The 26,505-nt window shown below is 45.7% G+C and overlaps 3 protein-coding genes across 7 annotated transcripts in view; all 3 read left to right on the plus strand.

Annotated features, from left to right (window-relative positions):
- The window catches only part of ABCF2 (ATP binding cassette subfamily F member 2), a 34,529-nt gene extending 20,117 nt beyond the window's left edge, over nucleotides 1-14,412 (plus strand). For 2 of the 5 annotated variants that reach the window (XR_007772835.1, XR_007772836.1), the window contains exon 14: nucleotides 11,889-11,956. Coding sequence is in view for 1 of the 5 variants with exons in the window: in XM_050942596.1 (XP_050798553.1) it covers nucleotides 13,243-13,446; nucleotides 13,796-13,933 (342 nt within the window). In the remaining 4 variants the exon portion in view is untranslated. Of the gene's footprint in view, nucleotides 1-11,888; nucleotides 11,972-13,242; nucleotides 13,447-13,795 lie in introns of those variants that run through there. The other 3 variants (XR_007772837.1, XM_050942596.1, XR_007772834.1) reach the window with 3 other exon arrangements.
- IQCA1L (IQ motif containing with AAA domain 1 like) overlaps nucleotides 1-26,505 on the plus strand; it is a 139,723-nt gene that overhangs the window by 53,078 nt on the left and 60,140 nt on the right. The gene's annotated exons all lie outside the window — the stretch shown is intronic.
- On the plus strand, nucleotides 15,185-24,616 carry LOC127045944 (late histone H2B.L4). The gene is made up of 2 exons (XM_050942842.1): nucleotides 15,185-22,987; nucleotides 24,318-24,616. Exons 1-2 carry the CDS (start codon nucleotides 22,868-22,870, stop codon nucleotides 24,552-24,554), a joined length of 357 nt encoding a protein of 118 aa, XP_050798799.1. The 5' UTR covers nucleotides 15,185-22,867; the 3' UTR covers nucleotides 24,555-24,616.

Genomic DNA, 26,505 nt, shown 5'->3' on the forward strand with positions numbered 1-26,505 from the left:
AAGTTAACAATTTCACCCTTTAGACCTTTCGTACGCTGCTCAATTTCTCTTTCGTACACTTTATCCAGCAATTTACCTGCTACATCTGCTTTGTTGGGTGGACTGTATCCTGGTTTTAATGACTGAACCATGTTAATGAAATGAGGGTTCTCAATCATATAGAAAGGAGAGTTTGTTGCATAAACAAACCAGGCAATTTTTTCATCAATTACCTTTTTTTGTAATCTGCTGGTTCTTACCACAAACTTATCTATGGTGGTTTCTGGATGATGGAGATTTTTCTTTTTTTTCTTTTTGCTACAAGTGATCTGCTGTGGCTATGTGACATATGTGATGTGACTGAAACACTAACATTGGCAGATAACTCTGAAACTATAGAAAATGAAGGGGATCTTTAAGGTAGATAGTCTTCAGAATCCTGTATGTTGAGGTTGGATTCTCCTGAACAAAATAAGTCAAGGCAGTTGTTTAATTATTACCATACTGCTCATTTAGTATTCCTCATTGCATTCACTGATACTCAGTACTATTTTTAAGGTGAAATCGTAAAAGGAAGGTCTGCCTATTTCTGCTATTTGTTCTTTTTATCACAACTGCATCTAAAATGATAGTATCATAGAGTAATAACTGCATTTTTTGCTTAAATTAGAGTGAATAAATGAAGACTCGGCACACCACTTCTGAAAGGTTGCAGACCCCTGTTCTAGACTGAGCACTGAGTCCCATTGGGTAGATAGTAAGATTAACCTAAATAATCTACACTGAAGCCCCTGGAACCCCGTAAGATTGAGTCCCTAATCCAGGAACTATTGAAACTCATTTACAAAACTTTCTTAAACATTACATGACTATATTGTCTCCTACTATAGAATTAGAATTTATAATCCCTATTCTATGATGAGATATCTTTGAGCTATAATGATCTTAATTGAAACTATCTTTATCTTTATTTTTTTTTCTCAAAGAATTTTATCAAAGAAATCTTTTTTTAATCATTGATTTTTATCCACCCTGGAAAGCTAGCTAGATCGTTGGACTCAACAGTTGGTGATCAGTGGCTCAATATCTAGCTGGCAGCCGGTATCAAGCAGAGTGCCCCAGGGGTTGGTCCTGAGGCCGGTTTTGTTCAACATCTTCATTAATGATCTGGATGATGGGATGGTTTACACTCTCAGCAAGTTTGCGGGTGACATTATGCTGGGGGGAGAGGTAGATATATGCTGGAGGGTAGGGATAGGGTATAGAGTGACCTAGACAAACTGGAGGATTGGGCTAAAAGAAATCTGATGAAGTTCAAGTGCAGAGTCCTGCACTTAGGAAGGAAGAAGCCTGTGCTACAGGCTGGGGACCGACTGGCTAAGCAGCAGTTTTCCAGAAAAGGACCTGGGGGTTACAGTGGACAAGAAGCTGGATATGAATCAACAATGTGCCCTTGTTGCCAAGAAGGCTAACGGCATTTTGGGCTACATTAGTAATAGCATTGCAAGCAGATTGAGGGGAGTAATTATTCCCCTCTATTTGGCACTGGTGAGGCAACATCTGGAGTTAACCCCGCCCCCCACCAAAATACAGAAAGGATGTGGACAAATTGGAGAGAGTCCAGCGGATGGCAATGAAAATGATCAGGGGGGCTGGGGCACATGACTTACGAGGAGAGGCTGAGGGAACTGGGCTTATTTAATCTGCAGAAGAGAAGAGTGAAGGAGGATTTGATAGCAGCGTTCAACTACCTGAAGGGGGTTCCAAAGAGGATGGAGCTAGGCTGTTCTCAGTGGTGGCAGATGACAGAACAAGGAGCAATGGTCTCAAGTTGCAGTGGAGGAGGTCTAGGATATTAGGGAAAAACTATTTCACTAGGAGGGTGGTGAAACACTGGAATGGGTTACCTAGGGAGGTGGTGAAATCTCCTTCCTTAGAGGTTTTTAAGGTCAGGCTTGATAAAGCCCTGGCTGGGATGATTTAGTCGGGTTGGTCCTGCTTGGAGCAGGAGGTTGGACTAGATACCTCCTGAGATCTCTTCCAACTCTAATCTTCTATGATTCTGTCTTATCAATGAGAAGTGTGTTGGATGATCATATATATCTAGAAAGAGAAAATGGAGGCCACGTTTATAGGATGGGAGACTGTCCTGGGAAGTAATGACTCAGAAAAAGGTGTGAGGGTCATGGCAGATAATTAGCTGAACGTGAGCTCCCAGTGTGATTCTGTGGCCAAAAGAGCTAATGTGATCCTGGGATGTATTATCAGGGGTATCTCAAGTACGGGGGAAGAGATGATCTTATTTCTGTATTTGGTACTGGTGAAACTTCTGCAGGAACACTGTCCTGTTCTGGTGCCCACAATTCAAGAAGCTGACAAATTGGATAGGGTTCAGAGAGAAGCCGTGAGAGTGATGAAAGGATTAAAAAACATGCCTTGTAAAATAACGTTAAGTGGTGACTTGATTAGTCTATAAATACCTACATGGGGGAACAAATATTTCGTAATGGGCTCTTTGGTGTAGTAGAGAAATATCTAATGTGATCCAGTGGCTGAGAGTTGAATCTAGACAAATTCAAACTTGAAATAAGTGTAAATTTTTGATAGTCAGGGTAATTAACCCTTAGAACAATTTACCAAGGTGGTAGTTGATTCTCCATCACTGACCATTTTAAAACACAACTGGATGTTTTTCTAAAAGATCTGCTCTAGGCATTATTTTGGGGCAGTTCTATGGCCTGTTATACAGGAGATCGGACTAAATTATGGTCCTTTCTGGCCTTAGAATCTATGAATCTCTGGCATGTTTGTCCATCTTGATCTTACAAACCTCCAGTGATGGAGATTCCGCAGCCTATTCCAGAGTTCCTATCCCTTTATCATTAGAACGTTTTTCCTAATATCTAATCTAAATCTCCCTTGCTGCAGATTAAACCCATTACTTCTTGCCTTCAGTAGACATAAAGAACAATTGATCACAGTCCTCTTTATAACAGCCCTTAATAGTCTTCACATATGTTATCAGTCCCCCCCTCAGTCTTCTTTTCTCAAGACTAAACATGCTCATTTTTTTTTAACCTTGTCTCATGGGTCAGGTTTTCTTAGGGTGGCCAGATGTCCTGATTTTATAGGGACAGTCCTGATATTTGGGGCTGTTTTTATATGGGCTCCTATTTTCCCCCCACCCTGTCCCAATTTTTCACACTTGCTATCTGTTCACCCTAGGTTTTCTATACCTTATCATATTTGTTGCTCTCGTCTGGACTCTATCCATTTTGTCCACATTTTTCCTTATATGTGGCACCTAGAATCAATGTTCCCTCAAAATTTATTCTGCACATGGATTGAAAAAATTAATGTGCACTGAGGTATGTAGGGATGTGCGCCACCAGTAGAAACAAAAAACCTAGATATAATATATACCCCTCTACCCCGATATAACACAAATTCGGATATATCGCGGTAAAGCAGCGCTCCAAGGGGGCGGGGTTGCGCGTTCCAGCGGATCAAAGCAAGTTCAATATAATGTGGTTTCACCTATAACATGGTAAGATTTTTTTTTTTGGCTCCTGAGGACAGTATTATATCAGGGTAGAGGTGTATTTTTAAAAAGTTACAATAGGGATAATTATTCCAACCAGGACCGGTGAGGCATTTTAGAACTCACTGCTCAAATAATTAAATTTTAAGTGTAAGAGCGAAATAAAAATTATTAAATGCATAGACTAGTCAAAAAAACTAAAATAACACACTTTGAAAGAATATAATTACAGAGAATATGTGTGCAAGAAGTAATAACAACAATAATACAAGTATGTGTTGGGGAGTGTGTGTGAGAGAGAGAGACTGTCTGTCTGTGCTGGTTCCGAGACGCTGTGCACTGTCTCCTAAAGGCACTCGCTGAAAGTTCTGCTGCTCCCCTTGAGCCATGTCCCCTCTACCCCACTCTGCGGAGAGACCATGCACTGTCTCTTTAAGGCATACACACACCGCCTGGACAGAAGGCTTGTTTAGACCTCAGAGCTGCTGCAAGTCCTGAGCCCTGTCCCCTCCTCTGTGGAGATGGGGTGCAGGGGAAGGGGGACAACCTGACATCAGCACCTCTCTTCTCTCCCCCCTGCTCTGCACAACCAGCAGGAGGGTCCTGGGAGCAGCTGCAGGAGCAAAGTGGCTGCAAAGCAGTGGGTGGGGGTCACCTGAACACACGCTGCCGTGAGTGGCTCTGCTGATCAAGTGCATGGCACTTGAATAATTCCTGGGTAGCTGCCCAACTGCACAGCTTAGAGGGAATGCAGCCTAGAACTGGGCACAGTGCTCCAATTGATGCCTCACTAGTTATTCCCTGTGTTGTGCATTTGATTTTTTTTTTTGTCCTTCTTAAGTGTAGAACTTTCCACTTGTCTTTATTTACTTTCATCTTGTTGAATTGTAAACATGCTCTCCTCTCCTGGACTTCAGGAGGTCATCTAGTCCAATCCCCTGCTCAAAGTAGGACCAAGCCCCAGACAGATTTTTACCCCAGTTCCCTAAATGGCCCCCTCAAGGATTGAACTCACAACCCTGGATTTAGCAGGCCAATGCTCAAACCACTGAGCTATCCCTCCCCCCATTAATTAAATATTGAATAGTACTATTGGACCCTGGACTGACACCAATATACCCTCCCAGTTTCACATCGAACCATTGATAACGACTTTGAGTATGGTCTTTCAATCAGTTGTGCACCCACTTAATAGTAAATTTATTTATATCACATTTCCCTAGTTTTCTTATGAGACTGTCACATGGGACTGTGTCAGAAACCTTATTAAAATCAAGGTACATCACATCTGCTGCTTCCCTATCCATTAGACCAGTAACCCTGTCAAAGGAGGACACTCGGTTGATTTGGCATGATTGTTCTTAACAAATCCATGCTGGCTGTTTCTTGTCACTCTATTATCCTCTAGATACTTACAAATTGATTGTTGAATAATTTTTTGCAGTATCTTTCCAGGTATTGAAGTTAGATTTGACTGCTCTATAATTCATGGAGTCCTCTTTTTGTTACCCTTTTTAAAGATAGGTACACCTGTGCCTCGATATAACGCTGTCCTCAGGAGCCAAAAAATCTTACTGCGTTATAGGTGAAAGCGTGTTATATCAAACATGCTTTGATCCACCAGAGTGCGCAGCCCTGCCACTCAGGAGCTTTACTGCGTTATATCCGAATTCGTGTTATCGAGTCGCGTTGTATCGAGGTAGAGGTGTACTATGTTTGCCCTTCTCTAGTCTTGTGGGACCTTGTCCATCCTCTGTGTTCTTGAAGATCATTGCTAGCGGTTCTGAGATTGCTTCAGCTAGTTCTATAAGTACCCTGGAATGAATTTTATCACGCCGTACCAACATGACTACATCTAAATTACCTAAATATTCTGTAACCTGTTCTTTCCTTATGTTGGCTTGTGTTCATTTCCCCGCTTGTTGTTAATACTGATTGTGTATCTGGTCACTGTTAAGCTTTTTCGTGGTGACATATCAGCAGCCTCCTTGACATTCCATGAACTTATTGGACATGGTGTATTTCACCATGTTACTTTTCCAACAGATATCCGGGTACATTTTCCCCCATAATTACCTGGTTTTGTGTCTTGGAAATTTCTGTTTGTTCCAGAAATGTCTTATCCACTTCCCCTTCCTGATTTGGTGGTCTATAGGAGTGACATCATTGTAGGGGTCCACTAGTCTCTCTCCTCCCCCTTCCCCCTCCCCTTTTTTTTCTTTACCCAGAGACTTTCAACTGGTCTGCCCCTCACCTTCTGGACCTCAGAACAAGTGTGTATATTCTTGATGGAACACTTCCTCCCTTTTTTCCCTGCCTGTCCTTCCAAAACAAGCTATACCCCTATAGCACTATTTCAGTCATGAGAACATAAGAACGGCCATACTGGGTCAGACCAAAGGTCCGTCTAGCCCAGTATCTGTCTACTGACAGTGGCCAATGCCAGGTGCCCCAGAGGGAGTGAAGCTAACAGGCAATGATCAAGTGATCTCTCTCCTGCCTTCCATCTCCATCCTCTGATGAAAGAGGCTAGGGACACCATTCTTTACCCTTCCTGGCTAATAGCCATTTATGGACTTAGCCACCATGAGTTTACCCAGTTCCCTTTTAAACATTGTTGTAGTCCCAGCCTTTACAACCTCCTCAAGTAAGGAGTTCCACAAGTTGACTTTGTGCTGCGTGAAGAAGAACTTCCTTTTATTTGTTTTAAACCTGCTACCTATTTAATTTCATTTGGTGACCCCTAGTTCTTGTATTATGGGAATAAGTAAATAACTTTTCCTTATCCACTTTCTCCACATCACTCATGATTTTATAAAGCTCTATCATATCCCCCCCCTTAGTCTAGCCTCTTTAATCTTTCCTCATATGGGACCCTCTCCAAACCCCTAATTGTTTTAGTTGCCCTTTTCTGAACCTTTTCTAATGCTAGAATATCTCTTTTTGAGGTGAGGAGACCACATCTGTACACGGTATTCGAGATGTGGGCGTACCATGGATTTATATAAGGGCAATAATATATTCTCAGTCTTATTCTCCATCCCCTTTTTAATGATTCCTAACATCCTGCTTGCTTTTTTGACTGCCTCTGTGCACTGCATGGACATCTTCAGAGAACTATCCACGATGATGCCAAGATCTTTTTCCTGGCTCATTGTAGCTAAATTAGCCCCCATCATATTGTATGTATAGTTGGGGTTATTTTTTCCAACATGCATTACTTTACATTTATCTACATTAAATTTCATTTGCCATTTTGTTTCCCAATCGCTTATCCCACCACGTCTCTGATGTCAATTATGTCATAATTTAGCTTGTGTACTAATACTTTCAGTTTTTCCCTTTTTTCCCCATACACCTTGCATTTGTGTATAGACTTCTAAGATGCTGAACAGATTCCCCCACTGATTTATCTCTTATTGCTCCTTTGACCCTACTGTAACTTTCCATGTCCTCTCACTCTACCCTTGCCATCCAGCCCCTCTGTTAAGGTTGCCCTAATTATGCTTTCATCACCTTCCCCCTTTGAACCTTGTTTAAAGCTCTCCTTGCTAGGTTGGCAAGTCAGTGTGAAGATGCTTGTCATGTTGAGTTGCTTGTCCACTATGATCCCTAAATACTTTTCAGAGTGATTGCTTTTCAGGTATAGTGCTATTCTATAGCACTGGTGTGCATCCCTTGTTCCTAGTTGAAGAACTTTGCATTGGACTGTATTAAAATGCATTTTGTTTGAATGGTCCCAGCTTACAAAGCACTCCAGATGGCTGTATGTAACTGCCCAGACCTCCTCATTACTTTCACTCTGCCAATCTTTGTCATCCACAGAACCCCACTAGAAACATCCCTATTTGATAATTCACCATTGATGACTACTTTTTGAGATCTGTTAGCCAGTTCTTAATCCATTTAATGTGCACCTTATTGATATTGTGTAATGCTAATTTTTTTGATCAATGGCATGGTACTAATTCAAAGGCTTTACAAAAATCAAGAATACTACTTCTACACGGTTACTTTTGTCAGACAAACTTGTAATTTCATGTTTAAAAAAAAAAAGGTATTATATTCCCCATCCATTTTTTTACTAATTTGAATCCTGTCAGCTTTTCCAGTTCCCCAGCTTTTAAAGATATTTGAAAAACTAACATCAGTGGGCAAAAGATCATCTCAATCAGCTATTCTAGAACTCTATATTGATTTTAAAAATATTTTAACCCTAGTAGAGATTTCTTAATATCCTCAGGTAGACTTTTTTTTATTTTAAGTGAATTTTATAATGTGGTATTACACCATTGTGGGTTCGACTCTGGTGGCTACAGTTTTACGCTTAACAGAGTGAAAGTTACCTGTTCTACTTGCTTCAGGTTTAGAGTCTCTAGGCACACATGAAGACCAAGGATAGTGACCACACAGACATTCACAGGTACAAGGTCTAGTCTGTCTTACAACTTAAAGGTACAGTTAAAAAGTTATGATGACGCAAGCTTATAGTTATACTCACACCCTTAACGATACTGTCGGGGTCTGATGGGTGTTTCATGGATTGGTCATCAGTAGAGGGATGGTTCCTGCTGGACTTTTCCTATGGGAATCTCAATTTTCCTGCTCTGGTCACCCCCTTTTTATAATGTGATTCTGCCTGTTCCTACGTTCTGCACATGTCCATAGACATGTCAACCCTCTTTTTCTTTACTGGTCTGATTTACCCTAAAAACTTAAGTGACCCTGTTTTCTATGGGCCAGGGGTCGGCAACCTCTGGCATGGGGCTCACCAGGGTAAGCACCCTGGTGGGCTGGGCCAGTTTGTTTACCTGTCGCGTCGGCAGGTTCAGCCGATCGTGGCTCCCACTGGCTGCGGTTCGCCGTCCTAGGCCAATGAGGGTGGCGGGAAGTCGTGGCCAGCACATCCCACACCACTTCCTGCTGCCCCCGTTGGCATGGGACGGCGAACCACGGCCAGTGGGAGCCACAATCGGCCGAACCTGCCGATGCAGCAGGTAAACAAACTGACTCGGTCCACCAAGGTACTTACCCTGGTGAGCCGTGTACCAGAGGTTGCTGACCCCTGCTATAGTCTGTGTAGGTTCTCTTTATTCTCATTAGCTTTGACACACAACCTGTGTCCCGTGGTTAAGGCACATGTTGACAACAGATGTGCCTTTAATTTTAAATCATAAAAACGCTGTAATCTTCTGGCTAATTTTTCACAATATCACCATTTGGTACCTCTCTTCCCATCATCTCAGGGCATTGTGTTATTCCTTGGTCATTTATTTGTATCAGCATTTCTTGTCTCCAAGGCCTAAAAGAGCTAAGCTAAAATCTTGCAAGCCTCAGCCAACAGGTTCTTGCGTTTCAGCTTGTCTGTCTTGTATCTAATACATGATTCCCTCTAAGGGCATGTCTACACTTACCGGGGATCGACCCTGCTCCAATCAATGCACCAGGGGTCGATTTATTGCAGGGGTTCTTAAGCTGGAGGTCGGGACCCCTCGGAGGTCACAAGGTTCTTACATGGGGGATTGTAAGCTGTCAGCCTGCATCCAAGCCCCACTTTGGGGTCTCACTCAGAGGCTTGCTATGTGAAAGGGATCACCAGTACAAAAGTTTGAGAATTGCTGATTTGACTACTGAAGACCCATTAAATCGACCGCAGATTGCTCTCCTGTCAACTCTGGTGCTCCACCGGAACAAGAAGAGTAAGTCAACAGGAGAGAGTCTCTTGTCGATGCAGCGCGGTATAGGCACCGCAGTAAGTCCACTAAGCTATGTCAAATCCAGCTACGTTATTCACATAGCTGGAGTTGTGTAACTTAGGTCGACTTACCCTGGTATTGTAGACAAGGGCTAAATACTAATCAATCTTATACTTCTATAATCCTACAATGAATCCATATGATATTACATACATACATACATACATACATGTGTGCGTGTGTATATGTGTGTGTGTGTGTGTGTGTGTATATATATATATACACATCACACAATAAATGAAGAATAAACTAAAATCGTTGGCTACACTTAGTACTAATGGACTAAACAGTAGTTTATTCATGTGATGTGACTACAGCCTGCTTTTTTTCCAAATATGATGCAGAAATATTTATTTAAGACTGTCCCTTCCTCATTAACAGTTTTACCATCTTCATCAAGTAATGGGCCTGCGCAATTGCTAGGATTTCTCTCATTCATGATATAGTTAGAAAAAGATTCCTCCTTATTATTCTCAATTCTGCCAGCCATAAACTTATTTTTCCCTTGGTCTCGAGCTTCCCTTATCAATATACGAAAGTCTGTCTGCTTGGATGCTATGTAGTACTGATGCTTGCACTTCCAGCCCACAGATTATCATCCCCTGGATGGCCACCAATTTACACATCATCAACAAATCTTTTCTGTCTTTAGTGGGAATGAAAACATGGCATGTTCAACACGGGTCACTGGGACTATTGGATTGTTGGCCATACCTACTATCTGGTGTAGCACGGTACCTAAACAGAAAGAAACAGGTCCATTAGTTGACAGGGTCCCTGTCTGAAGGCCAGTTGTAGGATCCTTCTTTCCTTCACCTCCACGTGGACTAGATTTTTTTTGTGATGAGGCATCTTTTGCACTGCTTATTGGAAGGGACCTGAGCGGCTACACTGCACTCTTCACTCCCCCTTATTTTTGGATTATTCTTGGATCTGTCTGAGATGGACTTGGCGTCTGCTTTGTTTCCCATCCATATACTAACCCAGCCTGACCTTGCCTGGTTCTAGATCTGACGTTTGGGTCACAGTACAAAGTGGTATGAACTTGTCTTGAGTTGCAGCCACTCTCTGGAATGGAGTTCTCTAGTATTTATTTACTAGAGATGGAATGTATGGGCCTAAACAAGGTTTGGAGTGTGGTATACAGGGTCTCAGTCTGTTAATACGATGAAAAACACCATTAAGAATGCTTTCTAACCTTTTTACTAAAGATACTTTTAACTGTTTCTTTCTTTTCTGTATTTCAAATGTGAAGTAGGTATGGTTTTCATTTTAACAGTATCCCTTGTTCCCTTTCCCGTTAGCTGGAGCAAGGGTTTTTAGAATGAAAAACACCTGCACACACCGCTACTTGTCTCTTTATTGGTGTTATAGATGATATTCTCTTTTCCCCAAAAGAAGAGAGACTAAGTTAATTGAAATGGGCTGCTGTTAATGTCTAATCCCATTTCCTAGAGGGGAAAGAACAGAACGGCAAAGATAGAACATGCAGCTTCTGTATCTGATGCTGATTGTCACTTCCAGCCACGCTACTGGAAAAACAGGGCACAGAATGTGGTCTTCTCAGCCCCTTCGAGACATCACAAACTTGTACCAGTGTTGGGCTGTTTAGGACATTGCATTTAGCCACCTTTTTGGTTGCAGTGTTGGAAAAGATGCAGTCTTGGCCAGCTAAGCCACTCTTATTAGACAGAAGGCAAAAGGGGAGAGAGAGGAAAATAAAGTAGTAAGGTGGAAAAGAAAAGGAACATGTTGCGGGGGGTGGGTGTTTGGGATTCAGCCCATGCCAGTGGGATTGGCAATGTCATCGGGGTTTCTCTCTTCACCCAGGAAATTTCTTGGTGTCAAGATGACAAAGGTCCATTGATATTACAGTGGATCCCGGGAGACGGAGGGCAGTGAGCAATTGTCATGGTAGCCCATCTGTCGTCCCTTAAAATTTCCTCCCAAAGTCTTTCCCTTTAAAAACCACACAAGAGAGTGATGGGTGAAATAGCCTGCCTTCTCATTATTTTGTCTGCCAAGTAGGTCTAATTTCCAACATATACATTTTAAATGATTTCCAATCCCACACTGCTCTGGCTTACCAGGTGTATTAACATAGTCCCTGAGTTATATCAGTAGGCCTTTTTGTTTGGACTAATTGAGTCATCTAGCTTTAGCGGCTTTATATAGATTTCAAGGTCAGATGGGACCATTATGATCAGTTAGCCTGATTTCCTGTATAACGCAGGCCAGAGAACTTCCCCAGAATAATTCCTAGAGCAGAGATGTTTAGAAAAACATCCTATCTTGATTTTAAAATGGTCAGAGATGGAGAATCCACCCCGATCCTTGGTAAGATGTTCCAGTGGTTAATTACTCTGTTAGAATTATGGATTATTACAATTATTACTCTGTTAGTATTTTGGATTATTTCCAGTCTGAATTTGTCTAGCTTCAACACTGGATTGTGTTATACTTTTATTATTAAATATTTGTTCCCCATGTGGTCACCCCTTTAACCACCCTTTTGTTAAGCTAACACATTTGAGCTCCTTGGGTCTATCACTACGAGGCATGTTTTCTAAATCTTTGATCATTCTCGTGGCTCTTCTCTGAACGCTCTTCAGTTTATCAACATCCTTCCTGAATTGTGAACACCAGAACTAGACACAGAATTCCAGCAACGGTCACACCAGTGCCAAATACAGAGGTAAAATAACCTCTCTGCTCCTACTCGAGATTTCCCTGTTTATGCATCCCAGGATCGTACTAGCATTTTGGCCACAGCATTGACTGGGTGCTCGCATTCTGCCGATTATCCACCATCTCTTCCTCCTGCCCCAAGCCTTTTTCAGTCACTGCTTCCCAGGATAGAGAGTCCCCTATCTTGTAAGTATGACCTACATAATTTGTTCCTAAATGTATAGATGTACATTTAGCTGTAGTAAAATGTGTATTTAGTTGTGCCCAGTTTACCAAGCAATCCAGTACAGTTGATCTGAATCAGTGACCTGTCATCTTCATTATCAATCCCCCAGTTTTTGTGTCTTCTGCAAACTTTATCAGTGGTGACTTTTGTCTTCTAGGTCATTGATTAAAATGTTAAATAGCATAGGGTAGAGAACAGTTTCCTGTGGAAAACTGGAAACACTGGAAACACAGCCGCTTGATGATGATTCCTTTTTCAGTTACATTTTTGAGAGCTATCAGTTAGTCAGTTTTCATTAATTAAATGTGTGCCATGTTAATTTTATTATTCTAGTTTTCAATCAAATACCGTGTTACCAAGTCAAACTCGTGCTTAATACAGAAAAGGCAAAAATTTCAATATTATTGCATCTCTTATCAATTTTCTACAGTTCCACACTTCTGCTTTATATTAATTTATATCAATTTCCCCTTTCTTCCATTTTTTTATAGCTGCTTTCATTTCCCCTCTAAACCACAGTTGGGTTTTAACCAGCTTGGCCACCTTTCTCGATTTGTGGCTTTTTGGGCATCTAGAAAGGTGTTTCCTAAATGATTCCCAATTATCGTTCAAATTTTTCCGATTAAATACTTCCAGCTGGTTTGGCTCTTAATTCCACAAAGCTAAAAATAATTAACTTTCCCAGCTAGTCGTTCTAGTAGAAACATCCAGTCACTCTGAAACTGAGGGCATTATTTAGGGCTGTGGGTAGGATGTGGCTAACACCCCTAAATTAATTCTGTACCTGATGGGACTTCAAGCATGAGCAGCATCTTTGACTGCTCCCTGTTCCTGCTTCAGAAATCTGCAGGATCCTTGGTGCAGTGGTGGGGGAAGGGTTAGTCAAGGCAGGAGCCCACTGCAGCTGCCCTGCTGTAATGCAGAGGTGCTGCCCATGGAGAATTCAACTTCTAACATGCAGTACTCCACCCTGACTCTCATGGGAGGAACAGTCTCTGGGAACTGATGCAGTCTGTGCCTGTGCAGAGCTGTAAGCAGTGTCTGTTTGACAGGTGAGCCCCATCCGGAACCTCTCTGATGGGCAGAAGTGCCGTGTGTGTTTCGCGTGGCTGGCCTGGCAGAATCCCCACATGCTCTTCCTGGATGAACCCACCAACCACTTGGATATAGAAACAATAGACGCTCTGGCAGATGCCATCAACGAGTTTGAGGGAGGAATGATGCTTGTCAGCCATGACTTCAGGCTCATCCAACAGGTAAGGATGGTGGGAGGGGTTCGTCAAGTGCTTTTCTCAGCCAGTAAATTGGGAGTGAGCATCTGTCTCTATCAGACCCACTCTAGCTCAGCCAGATGTGGTGGGCTGGATGCACGAATTCCTGGGTGAGATTCTGTGGCCTGTTACGCTGATCACCTAATTTGGCGTAATGGCTATGAATGTGCTTAGCTGAGTTAGTGAGCTGCTGGCAGCTGCAAAACCTTGCCTGCTTTGGCTGGACAAAAGGGGACAAGGGAGCTTGGGCCCCTATGTGGGGTAGGGAGGGAATCCCCCACCTCGTGTTCCTCTGAGCAGAGCTGCTCTAAGGACCACCTTCCTGTGTTTTCAGGTTGCCCAAGAGATCTGGGTCTGCGAGAAGCAGACAATCGCAAAGTGGCAGGGTGACATCCTCGCTTACAAGGAACATCTCAAGTCAAAACTAGTGGATGAGGAGCCCCAGCTCACCAAAAAGACCCACAATGTGTGAGTGCTGTAGGGGTCGGTCAGGTGCTCTCCCTGGAGACTGACACAGTGGCCAGCCTGACCCACCCTCCTGCTGCCTGGAATCGGACTCTGCTGCTGTCTCTGTGGTTCTGTTCTAGCATTGCTGCAACATTGCTTCTCCTCGACCCTCCCTGTATCTCTACATCTGGACAACCCCTTCCCTTCTATTCCGATTGCACTCAGGCAACTGTATCCACACCTGGATGGTGTCTCATCCTACACCAGACCTTCTACTCCAATAGGCTGGAGTCATGGTGATGGCAGTAGGGAATCTGACTTGCAGTGATACAGAAGTGGAGACCCTAGCCCATCTTCTCACCCTTCACCTCCAACTTTCTGCTTCAGTTTAGAAACTTCACTTCAAACTCCTCGGGCCTTGGTTTGTTTTTTAATGATTATTTAACAGTGTAATTACCAGATCTGCCTGAGAATCCATCAGTCAATAAAGAGGGAAGAACAGTCTCCTGCTTTCCTTCCTCCTCCTGTGAGGTGCACTGGGCGTGAGAGCACGGAACCAGCTCTCAGCTAGTGCTGAGCTGCTTGGGTTTTAGTGCATGATACCGGGCCCTATCAGCACCCTGTCCTGGACCTGGGGCAAATGGTGGAGTCTTTCCTACTGACACCAAATGCCCCCTGTTAGTACAGGATAGTCTTCCAGTACAAATAAGTACAATTGGGTGATGAGGCAACTATGGGTAACTGAGCTGCAGAGGTGCTGAGGTGAGTTGATACAATAGTACCATTCATTTCAGGAGTGCAATAAATAAGACATGTTAAATAAAAACTACAGTTCTGTACTTTTCCAGGGCACTTGCGTGCCTTTATCTTCTTACTGACTTAGTTGAATGTGACATAATGCAGCTCTTTCAGCAATCAAGATCATGTATCTTGGGCTGGGCAGTTCTCCCTTACTTATTGGGCTGAAAGGAAGCCAAAATCCAGTCTTTGGTGTTCTCATTTTCTAGCAGGTTTTTAGAAAGGAATTGGTGCTTGTTTCTCCTCAGCCCATGCATTGAGGCTGTGCCAATTTCCAGAATAGGCTGCTAATCTATATTCATGTACTTTACACCGAGTCAGAGAACTTGTCAGAAGTGAAGAAGTTAAAATCTTTACTCCTGCAAAGGCTACTTCCACAATAAACAGCTCAGAAGACAAATAACCTTCAGACCAAACAGCAAGAAGCTTGTAATCTTGTTTTTGATAGAGGTAGGTGTCTTGGTATTTGACATATCAGAATGTCATATGGGACTAAAAATGAGCACTGCACAAAATCACTGTGTCACACTCTAAACTAAACTGGATAAGAGATTTCCAACTAGTAAATAGGGAATCATCTAGTGCAGTCCAGCATTGAGCTGTTCTCAACCAATGTTCTTCAATATCTTTATCAATGATATAGAAGAAAATATAAAATCACAGTTTGCAAAATTTGCAAATGACAAAAATTTGTGGGGTGGTAAATAGTGATGGGGGACAGGTCAGTTGTATAACATTATTTGAAATACACAGAAAGCTGAGTGTATCTGAACAGTGTTTCTATACTGCCAAATGCAAGGTCATACAATAGCCACAAAGAACGTAGGTCACATTTAACGGACTAGGGAGCTGTATTCTGGAAAGAAGTGACTCTGGAAAGGAGTTAAGAGGTTATGGTGGAAACATGAGCTCCTAGGGTGTAGCTGTAGCTGTTCAGTTCTGGTGTCAACATTTCAAAAACTATGATTGTAAATTGGAAAGTTTTCAGAGAAGCCGTACAAGAATTATTTGAGGTCTGGAAAACTTTTCTTAGTGTAAGAGACTTCAAAAGCTCCATCTACTGAATTTGTGCAAGAGAAGCTTAAGAGGTGACTTGATCATGGTCTACAAGTACCTGTATGGGGAAAGAGATTTCTGATAGCAGATGCCTTTTGGATCTAGCAGACAAAGGCAGAAGGAGACTGAAGGACTGGGAGCCGAAGCAAGACAGTTTTTTACCAGGAAGGATAACTAATCATTAGAAGAACTTCTCTAGGGGCTGTAGTGGAGTGTCTCTAACAGACTTGCTGTAGCTCAACCAGATGTTCTGGGCGGGATGCAGGAATCCCTGGCTGAGATTCTCTTCCCTGGGCTAAGCAGGAGGCCATCCTGGCTGATTAGAATAGTCTCTTGTGCCCTTACTCTAGGAATTAAACTGGTCTGACTACCTGACAGGTTTATGGATTTATCATGCTGAACACCCATCTTCAGAAGGCCAGCAGCAAGGCCTGGGAAGCTTGGAGTGCAGATGAAGTGGGTGGGTGGAGGGGGAAAGAGAATGCTTTTAATTAACAAAAATAATGTACAAATCTGACCAAATTATTCAGAGTAACAGCCCGTGTCCCATATGTATTGTGATTGGCTATGTTCAAAGGGTGAGCAGCCACTCAGAGATCACATGTGACTACATGTCATGTCTCAGCTGAAGCTCAAGCAGTGTGCAGGTGAGTTGTGCCTGTCCAGGGCTAGGGACCAACAAAACCTGGCTGCAAAGGGCTGATTTGGATAGTTGAACAATAACCACAAACTCATGCATACAAGGTGCTCTCATGGCTCCAGAGAGCCTCCTTGTGGCAGGCATTCCATGCTCACTGGCCAAGAGCAAGGGGCAGTAATGCCCGGCACACACCTCATATTCCTCTGGCCACTGCACAGCAACTCCGGACATGCCCATCTTAAGTAAATGAGAGTTCAGTAAATTAATGGGAATAGATTGTAAGGCCAGAAGGCATGGCTGTGATCATCCGGTCTGGCCACCTGCATCATCCAGGCCTTAGGAAGGGACCTCAAGTTCTGTTAGTCCAGCCCCTGGACCAAGCATACTTAGGCTGACCATCCCTGGCTTCCCTGCATTAATTCCTGTTTGAACTAGAGCATATCTTCTAGAAGAGCATCCACGCGGGGGAGGGATAGCTCAGTGGTTTGAGCATTGGCCTGCTAAACCCAGGGTTGTGAGTTTAGGGATCTGGTGCAAAAATCTGTCTGGGGATTGGTGCTGCTTTGAGCAGGGGGTTGGACTAGATACCTCCTGAGGTCCCTTCCAACCCTGAGATTCTATGGTTCTAAGTTGTTCCAATGGTTCATAACCTTCACTGTTAAACATTTGCACCTTATTGCTAGTATGAATTTGTCTAGCTTCAGCTTCTAGCCCGGGGATCTTGTTATACCTTTGTCTGCTCGATGGAAGAACCCTTTGTCCAATTTCTGTTCTCCATGTGTGTACTTGCAGACTTTGATCAAGTCATCCCTTCAGTTGTTCTGGGTTAAACTAAATAGTTTGAGCTCTTTGGGTGAAATCTACAAAGGTACTTGGGCATTGCAATGCTGAGCATCATGGGGCCTAGGAAATCACAGGAACAACACTGCAATCCCCAAAGCCTGAGTTCCGTGCGTAGGCTCCCTCTGTGATGAATAGGGAGAGATGTGAGCCTGAGAATGCAATCCCCAAAGCCAGCATGGGAGGGAGGGAGATGTCGATGAGAAGGGTGTGCATGAAGTCCATCCCTTCTCGAGCACCCATGTCCAGGCTGCAAGGAATTGCCTGTCTCTGCTTAGTGATCCATGAATCCTGCCCCTAGAGGCAGGTGGCTTAGTATCCTGAGTGTTTCCACACAAAACATCCAGAAGAGGAGGTGGTGCCCATATAACTTTTAATCCAGGGTTTAGAGCACTTAGATGGGATGTGGGGGAGCTGGGTTCAATTCCCCCTTCTCTGCCAGAGTTGGAGAAAAGATTTGAACAGGGGTCTCCCACCACTCAGTGCTTGCATGGGGAAGTTATGGAATATTCTGATGTAGGCACCCTCAGTCACTCTCTTTGAAGCTGTTCCACTGCAGATTAAATCATTAAAAAGTGACTGGTGCAAGGGGACCATAATTGGAGTCTCCCCCCTCCCAGGGGATGGCGCGTGCCCTAACCACTGGACTGCAGAGTTATTCTCTCACTCTCTGGCCGTATAACTATTAAGTATTATTCCACAGTATAATAGAACTACCACCACCTCTTCCTCCTCCTGGATTTTGATTGGAACCTGATCCAGTAGGCAGCCTCTGAGTATGCCTACAGGATTAGGCCCTGCATGTGACTTTAGACAGCCAAACGGAGAGAGAATAAGACTGAGAATATACAATTGCCCGTATATAAATCGATGGTACACCCACATCTCGAATACTGTGTGCAGATGTGGTCTCCTCATCTCAAAAAAGATATACTGGCCCTAGAATAGGTTCAGAGAAGGGCAACTAAAATGATTAGGGGTTTGGAGAGAGTCCCATATGAGGAGAGATTAAAGAAGCTAGGCCTCTTCATCTTGGAAAAGAGGAGACTAAGGGGGGGATATGATAGAGGTATATAAAATCATAAGTGATGTAGAGAAAGTGGATAAGGAAAAGTTATTTACTTATTCCCATAATACAAGAACTAGGGGTCACCAAATGAAATTAATAGGCAGCAGGTTTAAAACAAATAAAAGGAAGTTCTTCATGCAGTGCACAGTCAACTTGTGGAACTCCTTACCTGAGGAGGTGGTGAAGGCTGGGACTATAACAGCGTTTAAAAGAGAACTGGATAAATTCATGGTGGTTAAGTCCATAAATGGCTATTAGCCAGGATGGGTAAGGAATGGTGTCCCAAGCCATGTTTGTCAGAGGATGGAGGTGGATGGCAGGAGAGAGATCACTTCATCATTGCTTGTTAGGTTCACTCCCTCTGGGACACCTGGCATTGGCCGCTGTCGGTAGAGAGATACTGGGCTAGATGGACCTTTGGTCTAACCCGGTACAGCCGTTCTTATGTTCTTGCCTGGCTTGTGAATTGCTCTGAGCCTTAGGTGGGAGACAGGCATTTGGACACCCGAGGAGAGGCCGCAGCGCCTCACATGCCCAGAAATATAAACATAGGTGGCGAAGAAACTTTTACCCTGAAAACCTAGGTGTTGGGTGAGTTTAGGTGCCTAACTATTGCTGTGGATCTGGGCCCTTGAGTCTATTACTATAAGGCAGGTTTTCCAGTTTTTTAATCATTGTCAAAGTTCTCTGACCTCGGTGCAATTTATCACCATCCTTGTATTAGCAGGAGTGTTGCAAGCAAGACACAAGAAGTAATTCTTCTGCTCTACTCCTTGCTGATTAGGCCTCAACCGAAGTATTGTATCCAATTCTGGACGCCATATTTCAGGAAAAATGTGGACAAATTGGAGAAAGTACAGAGAAAAGCAACAAAAATTATTAAAGGTCTAGAAAACATGACCTATGGGGGAAGATTAAAAAAATTGTGTTTATTTAGTCTGGAAAAGAGAAGACTGAAAGGGGACATGATAGTTTTCAAGTACATAAAAGGTTGTTACAAGGAAGAGGGAGAAAAATTCTAGTTCTTAACCTCTGAGAGTAGGACAAGAAGCAATGGGCTTAAATTGCAGCAAGGGCGGTTTAGGTTGGACATTAGGAAAAACTTCCTGTCGTGGTGGTTAGGGACTGGAATAAATTGCCTAGGGAGGTTGTGGAATCTTCATCACTGGAGATGTCAAGGCTGATTCCCCACTCTGGCACTTAGAGTGCAGAAGATGGGGGCCCGCAAGGATTCTAAAAATTAATACTGGCCACTCCAGGCTGGTATTAAACTCCCAAGGTTACAGCTTTTCTCTGACCTTGGATTGGTAAATGCTGCCACCACCCAAGTGCAGAACCCCTTTGAAAGCCCAGGAAGGTGTACTTGGGAATTCCTTCCTGTGGGTACCCTCAAGCCCCTTCCACCACCTCCACTCCCAAGGAAGAGCTGAGAAAGAAGGGGTGGGGGAGGAAATCAGCTGTTGCCACCAGCTAATTAAACAACATATGCACAAACCTCTTAAGACACAAAAATCCAATTCTGTTCTTAAAATAGGTAAATTTTATTTTTAAAAAAGGAAGAAAATACATCTGGGAACTCAGGCTATTGCTCGATTTTAAAAGAGCTACTACCAGGATTAAGCACCAAGAATAGCTTCCTTGAGGTTCAGTTTAAAGGATACAAGCAAAACAAAAGCACCTGAGGTTAGCATAGAGGAATCTACAAACCATAAAAAAACATAAAGGATAAACCTAATTGCATCTTCCTAAACGTTTCCTGATCTACTTACATATCTGGGGTTTTAAATAAGTAGTTTTTAGGTATGATACTGATGATTTTTTTATACTTGGCCCCAGCTTCTTACAGCATAGCTGCTGCCCGGTCCATCTCTCCCCAGGAGAACAACAACAGACAGACAAAAGGGGAGTCCTTTTTCAATTTTAAAAAGTTCTTGCCTTCCCATTGGCTCTTTTGGCCAGGTGCCCACTCACTTCCTTTTACCTATGCATCGCAGTGTGACTTTTTAACCCTTTACAGGTAGAGCAATTAGAGAACAGCTACTAAGAGGGGTTTTATAGCTACTGACTGGTTGGGTGTCCATAAAAGGGAGCTTCCTCCCCTCCCCTTTCATTTATCACACAAGATTTCTAAGAGCAGGTTAGACAAACCCCTTTCAGGAAGCTCTAGATCAGTGGTTCTCAAACTTTTGTACTGGTGACCCCTTTCACATAGAAAGCCTCTGAGTGAGAACCCCCCCCCTTATAAATTAAAAACACTTTTAATATATTTAACACCTTTATAAATGCTGGAGGCAAAGCAGGGTTTGGGGTAGAGGCTGAGAACTCATGACTCCCCATGTAAGAACCATGTGACCCCCTGAGGGGTCCTGACCCCCAATCTGAGAACCCCTGGTCTAGATAATACATAGTCCTGCCATGAGTGCAGGGGACTGGACTAGATGATCTCTTAAGGCCCTTTCACTCCTATCATTCTATGATTCTTGAATTATGAGCCCCAGAACTGGAGGCAGTGCTGCAGAAGTGGCTGCACCAGAGCCAAATACAGGGGTAGTGTAACCTTGCTACTTTTACTCAATATTCCCATTTATACCTCCAAGGATCACATTAGCCGCTTTGTGCACAGTGGTGGCTGGGGGCTCATGTTCAGTCAATGAGGCATCAGGACCCAAGTCTTTTCCAGAGTCACTGCTTCCCAGGATAGAGTCTGCCATTCTGTAAATATGGTCTTCATGCTTTGTTCCTAGCTGGGTAAGGACATTTGGCCAGATTAAAACACACATTGTTTGCTTGTGTCCAGTTTACCAAGTGGTCCAGATTGCTCCATTATTTACCTCTCCCTCAGTCTCTGTGTTGTCTGCCAACTTAACCAGGAATGATTTTGTTTTCTTCCAGGTCTCTAATAAAAATATTAAATAGTTTAGGGCCAAGAACTGATCCCTGCAGTACCCCACTAGAAACATACCTGCTGGATGATGATTCCCTGTTTAGTTACATTTTTGAGATCTGTCACTTTGCCAGTTTTTAATCCATTTAGTATGTGTCATGTTAATTTTGTATAATTCTGTTTTTCATCAAAATGTCCTGTGGCACCAATTGACATGCCTTACAGAAGCCCATTCCATAAACATTGTTGCCTTTTATCAACACAGTTTGCGAGCCATTCTGCAAGCCAGTGATGCAGGGGCAGCTGTGTGTCACATCTGATCCACACGTGGCCTCTAGCCAAGCAGAGATCCTGACACTGACAAACCTCTAATCTCGGGGTGGCCCATCCGCCAGGCTGGACACAGGGCCTGATGCTGATAGACTCCTCTGAGCCCTAGGAACAAGTTCTGACTGACCCACCTCTCCCATCCCCATCGGAGTTGGGGTCTGACACTGGTGTCTTCTGCTCACTACTAGAGCCAGACTCTCCTGCGCTTCCAACCCCTTTCCCAGCACTGTGCATTGATTGACACTGATTCCTCCAGCCAGGTGCAGATGGGAAGCCAGACGGGGCTCGCAGAAGTGGCACATTTATTAGTGTTTGTTTGGATTTTCCTTTTATGAGATGTCTTTTATGGTTCTTAATCATCTGAAGTAATCTCTTCTCATCAGTGGGACGTTGGATAGAAAGTACCTCGGTCTGTCCTCCATCACATTGGCTGCACAGTCACTCCTCTCTCCTTGATTTAGCTGGGGATTGGTCCTGCTTTGAGCAGGAGGTTGGACTAGATGACCTACTGAGGTCCCTTCCAACCCTGATATTCTGTGATTCTCTCTGGGTTAAGACTGCTTTGTACCTGATTCTTACCACTAGTTTGTGGTCACTGATTCATCCCCAGGAGAGCTCCAGAGACCCCCCCCCCCCCGCAGCCCTGCATATCCCCCAAGGGTGAAGAGATTCACGCCGGACCAAAGACCAGGGGCGTCCATGGAGGCACTACTGCCATAGAGTTCACCCCAGTCTTTGCAATGTGTCCTCTTTTTGTGAGTGGGACATGTCTCCAGAGAGCTGCCTGGGCTAGTTTGGACTGGGGATAGGGTCACGCTGGCTCTCAGGGGTCACCTCACTGTGATTGTTCAGCTACAGAGTCAGTGTTTCCTTCTTGCTGCACACATACTTTGCCTCCAGCTGGTTCCAGCAGCTCTTGGGGGAAGTTGGTCAGTCCCTCTTTTATGATTTGCAGTCTTCCCACCAAGCAGGGGTAGATTTAGGAAACAACTCTCCAACACCCAGTAAAGACCCATACTGGGTCTATTGGGGACAAACCCCCAACCTTTGGCCCTGTGCTGGGCTGGTGGAACCTGGCTCCCTGTGAGGGGCTCAGGGGTCTGCCTTTCTTAGACTTTGGCAGTTTGCCAGACCAATACAATTTCATTGAACCAAATTAGTTTCCTCTGAGTTCCTCTCTGGGCTAGTGGGGCTCTCACCCAAGGAAGAATTGCTGGCTGGATCCACTCTGGGAAGCTCCTCCCCTCCTTAGCGGTCTCACCTGTGGCAGGTGATACCCTCATTATATAGCTATCCCTAGTGGTTTACAGCCTGGCTTGTGGTGCCTGGAGAGTTATCAAGAATGAGTGCAGAAGCTGGGAAGAAGCGAGGCCGAGGCCCTGTCTCTGGGGACAAGAAATCTAAGCGGAAGGTGAAGAGGAGGGAGACCTACTCAGTCTATATCTACAAAGTGCTGAAACAAGTGAGTGAAGGGCTTATCCTACCTGGCTACTCTAATCAATTCTAGCTGTTATGTTGTTACCCCTGCAAGTGGGGTGGGATTCCCAGAAGGAGACTGTGTGTGTGTGCTCAGAAGCAGATAAACACATGTTAACACACCATGTATGTGTGACTTCAGCCTCCTTAGGTCTCTGGGTGTTTTGAACTGAGGGGAGGCACTGGAGAGGGGCATAGTGTCTGCAAGATCCTATGGGGTACCGCATCCTAACCCTCACCTGGGACCTAGGACAGGATTGTTGCTAGCAGCCCCTCCCCCAGGATTTTATCTCTAGCATTTGTGCTACCACCCCTTCTATATGCAAAGATTCCTGGTCTGGCTCTATCACCCTTTGACCAATGCCTCTGTCTGGTGTCTTCACACACGCAGTCCACTACCTTCTAGGGTTAGTCATCTTTTGTCAATTACACCTGTTCCTTGGGCCGTCTGTTAGCTCCTCCTGTCAGTCAGTAGCTCTGAAATCAGTGGGCACCAGACAAGTGCAGGGTTCCTGTATTGTCTTCCCAGAGCCCTAGTGACAAGGGCTGTCCCTCCCCCACTCCGGGATGTGAGCTGCACATACCGCCAGGGTGGGATGCACCAGTGCTGGGGCTCTTGAGCGGCCTAGAAAAAGCCTCTACATAAAGTTGGGGGAGGGAGTTGGCAGCTGCTATGGCCCTGCTGGGCTCCCATGGCAAAGTCCTGCTTGATGGCTCTGTTCCCTAGCTCTGCAGCCTGGTGCAGAGTGGACTGGGGGAAGTGGGTGGTAGCTGAGGGCTCCCCTCCTCAATATCTAGTGGGGTTGTGCTGATATCTGTGAGATGAGTGCTCTATTGCTCACCCCCTGAGCAGGGGGCTGCACTGTGTGCCGTCTATAGGAAAACACTAGTGTCCCCCGCCATCACTACCTGCTGTCTCCATTCCCAAGAAGGGTGAGCTCGGGGGCAGAGACTGCCTGCTGCACCCAGCACTACAGGGCCTCATCTTGATATTCCTGTAATGCTGATCAAAGCCAACAGGCTGGGACTGGCCTACTGCCACTCTGAGACCAGACTGGAGTTGTCTTGGCTTATGACAAATCTGGCTGGAGGCAGGAGTGGTGCCCTCCTTAGGTTCACAGACCCTTATTTCTTCTCCTGCCAGCTGCCTTCACTGGTCCAGAAATGCCCCTGCTGCGTGCCATGCTCCCATGCTGTCAGTCCCTTTCCTGCAGCTCCCCTGGTGCAGGGGAAGGGACCGAGACAAGCGTGGGGGTGGGATGAGATGGGGCAGAGCTAGCTACCACCCCTCCTCACACTCTTCCCTTTCCTGCCAGGTTCACCCTGACACTGGCATCTCCTCTAAGGCCATGAGCATCATGAACTCCTTTGTGAATGATGTCTTCGAGCGCATTGCCACAGAGGCCTCCCGCCTAGCCCAGTACAACAAGCGCTCCACTATCACCAGCCGCGAGGTGCAGACCGCCGTCCGCCTGCTGCTGCCGGGGGAGCTGGCCAAGCACGCTGTGTCTGAGGGCACCAAAGCAGTCACCAAATACACCAGCAGCAAGTGACTGCAAAGGCAGCGTGGGGTGGGGGGCTGTGGAGCTGATGACTCTGTTCCTACCCACAGGAATAAAACTTACAACCTCTAAGGGGGAGCAGTGACTGTGTGTGTGGGGGGGGGGGTGTTAAGTGTGACTCCGCCACTGGCCGGTGCTGTCCCTGAACCAAGCCGGCCATGCCCTCCATGTCCCAGCTGGTGGGGGTTGCAGGTCCATGGGCCGGTGCTAAGTAGGACAAGGTCCCCTCTGACTCCACGAGGGGGGTCCCAGCCAGGTGAGTGTGCCCTGCCCAGGCCTGGGTGGCAGGGGGTGTCCCCTGGGGCCAGGCTGTGCGGGTCCAGGGTGCTGCCAGCTCAGGCCACCTGCCCGGGCCGGGCCAATCTCCGCTCCCATATGTCAGGGCAGCTAGCAAGTGTTCCACTGATTAGGGCTGTTCTCATGGAGACAATGGGGGGTGGAGTTTGGTCTCCAGGGTGATGGGACAATTCCTCCACGCAGGGCAGCCCGGGGGGCAGAGTGGAGCAGGCATGGACACCATGTCCAGCCGGTGAGGCCCAGTGTAGGGGGATGGGGAAAAATCTGGGCTGCACCTTGGTGGGAGAGGCCCCAGGCATGGTGTGGGACAGGAGTCAGTGCAGCATGTGGGGCCTGGGCACTGGGGTATTCTGGGGTGTCAGCTTGGGGAGGTCAGTGGGATGTGGGCACTGGGGCAAGGGTGTGTGTGGGCAATGGGAGGTCTGTGAGGGTTTGAGGTATTGTGGGGCAAGTATCTGCCTGAGGTGGGAGATCAGTACAGCATGGGGGGTGTGAGCACTGGGCTGATGGGGTGGAGGTTTGGTGAAGGGCAGAAAGAGGCAGTCTGAGTTTGACTTTAGGCTGCTGAAGGGGAGGTGGGTGCTCTAAGCTGGGTTGCTGTTGTGGGCTGGGGAGGTCCATACACTGACATAACCCCAAATCACTGAAGCGGTGAATTACACCTGCTGCAGTTCTGTGCAATCCCCATGCAAACAGCCCATGGGCCCTGGGGTTGGGGCTTGGCTGCCAGAGCTGTTCCTCTGAAGGGAGGACAAGGGGGCAGTTGGCCCCAGCAGCATGGGCTGGGGCCACATCTCCAGCCCCCTGGCCCTGAGGAGATGTCCTGCTCTCTCTAGCACCTACATGAGGATGTGGCTCGAGTCCCAGGCTGCCCTGAAGGAGCTGCTGGCTCAGGAGCTGCCGTCTCAGCCCCCACGGCCTGAGAAGGACCAGAGGTTGTTTTTCCACATGCTGGCCACCTTGTTCCTGCGCTACACACAGATCCTGCGCTGCCTGGAGACCTGCTACGACCAGATGGTGCATCCGCAGAAACGCCGGGTGCTACAGCACATGCTCGATGGGGTGATGGGCCGGGTGCTGGAGCTCAAGAATGAGATGGTGGAGACGGAGCTCTCAGAGTATCATTACATGGACGACGTGCTGCAGGACCTCAAGCTCACCCCAGTGAGAGGGGCCTGGGGCTGCAGCATCTTGGCATAAGATGTGCAGTGAGCTGGTCTTGGGATGGGGGATGCTGCATCATAGGGTGGGAATGGGGTCATGTTGAGGTGTGCTGCCCTAGGGTGGGTGCCCAGTGTCAGGGTGCACTGTACTGGTGTGGGGTGGCAGTGTTGGGTAGGTGAAGGGTGGGGAGGCAAAGGTGCAGTGTTGGAGCACTGAGCTGGCCCTGGGTGAGGGAGGGGCAGTGTCATTGGGGTGGACTCTACTGGCCCAGGGTGGGCAGTGTTGGTGGGGTGCTCTGTACTGATGCTGTGTGGGGGTTGCACACTACTATTGTGGAACTGCAGTGTCATTGGGGTGTATTGTTCTGGGGTGGGGTCATCTTGGAAATGTGCTCCCTCCCCCTACGAAGAGGAAGCATTGTAGGGCAGATACTGACAACAGTGCAGTGGCTGGCTGGGGACACTGCTTCCAACAGTGGTAA

The sequence above is a fragment of the Gopherus flavomarginatus genome, chromosome 2 (assembly GCF_025201925.1).
Source record: "Gopherus flavomarginatus isolate rGopFla2 chromosome 2, rGopFla2.mat.asm, whole genome shotgun sequence".
NCBI classification, from domain to species: domain Eukaryota; kingdom Metazoa; phylum Chordata; order Testudines; family Testudinidae; genus Gopherus; species Gopherus flavomarginatus.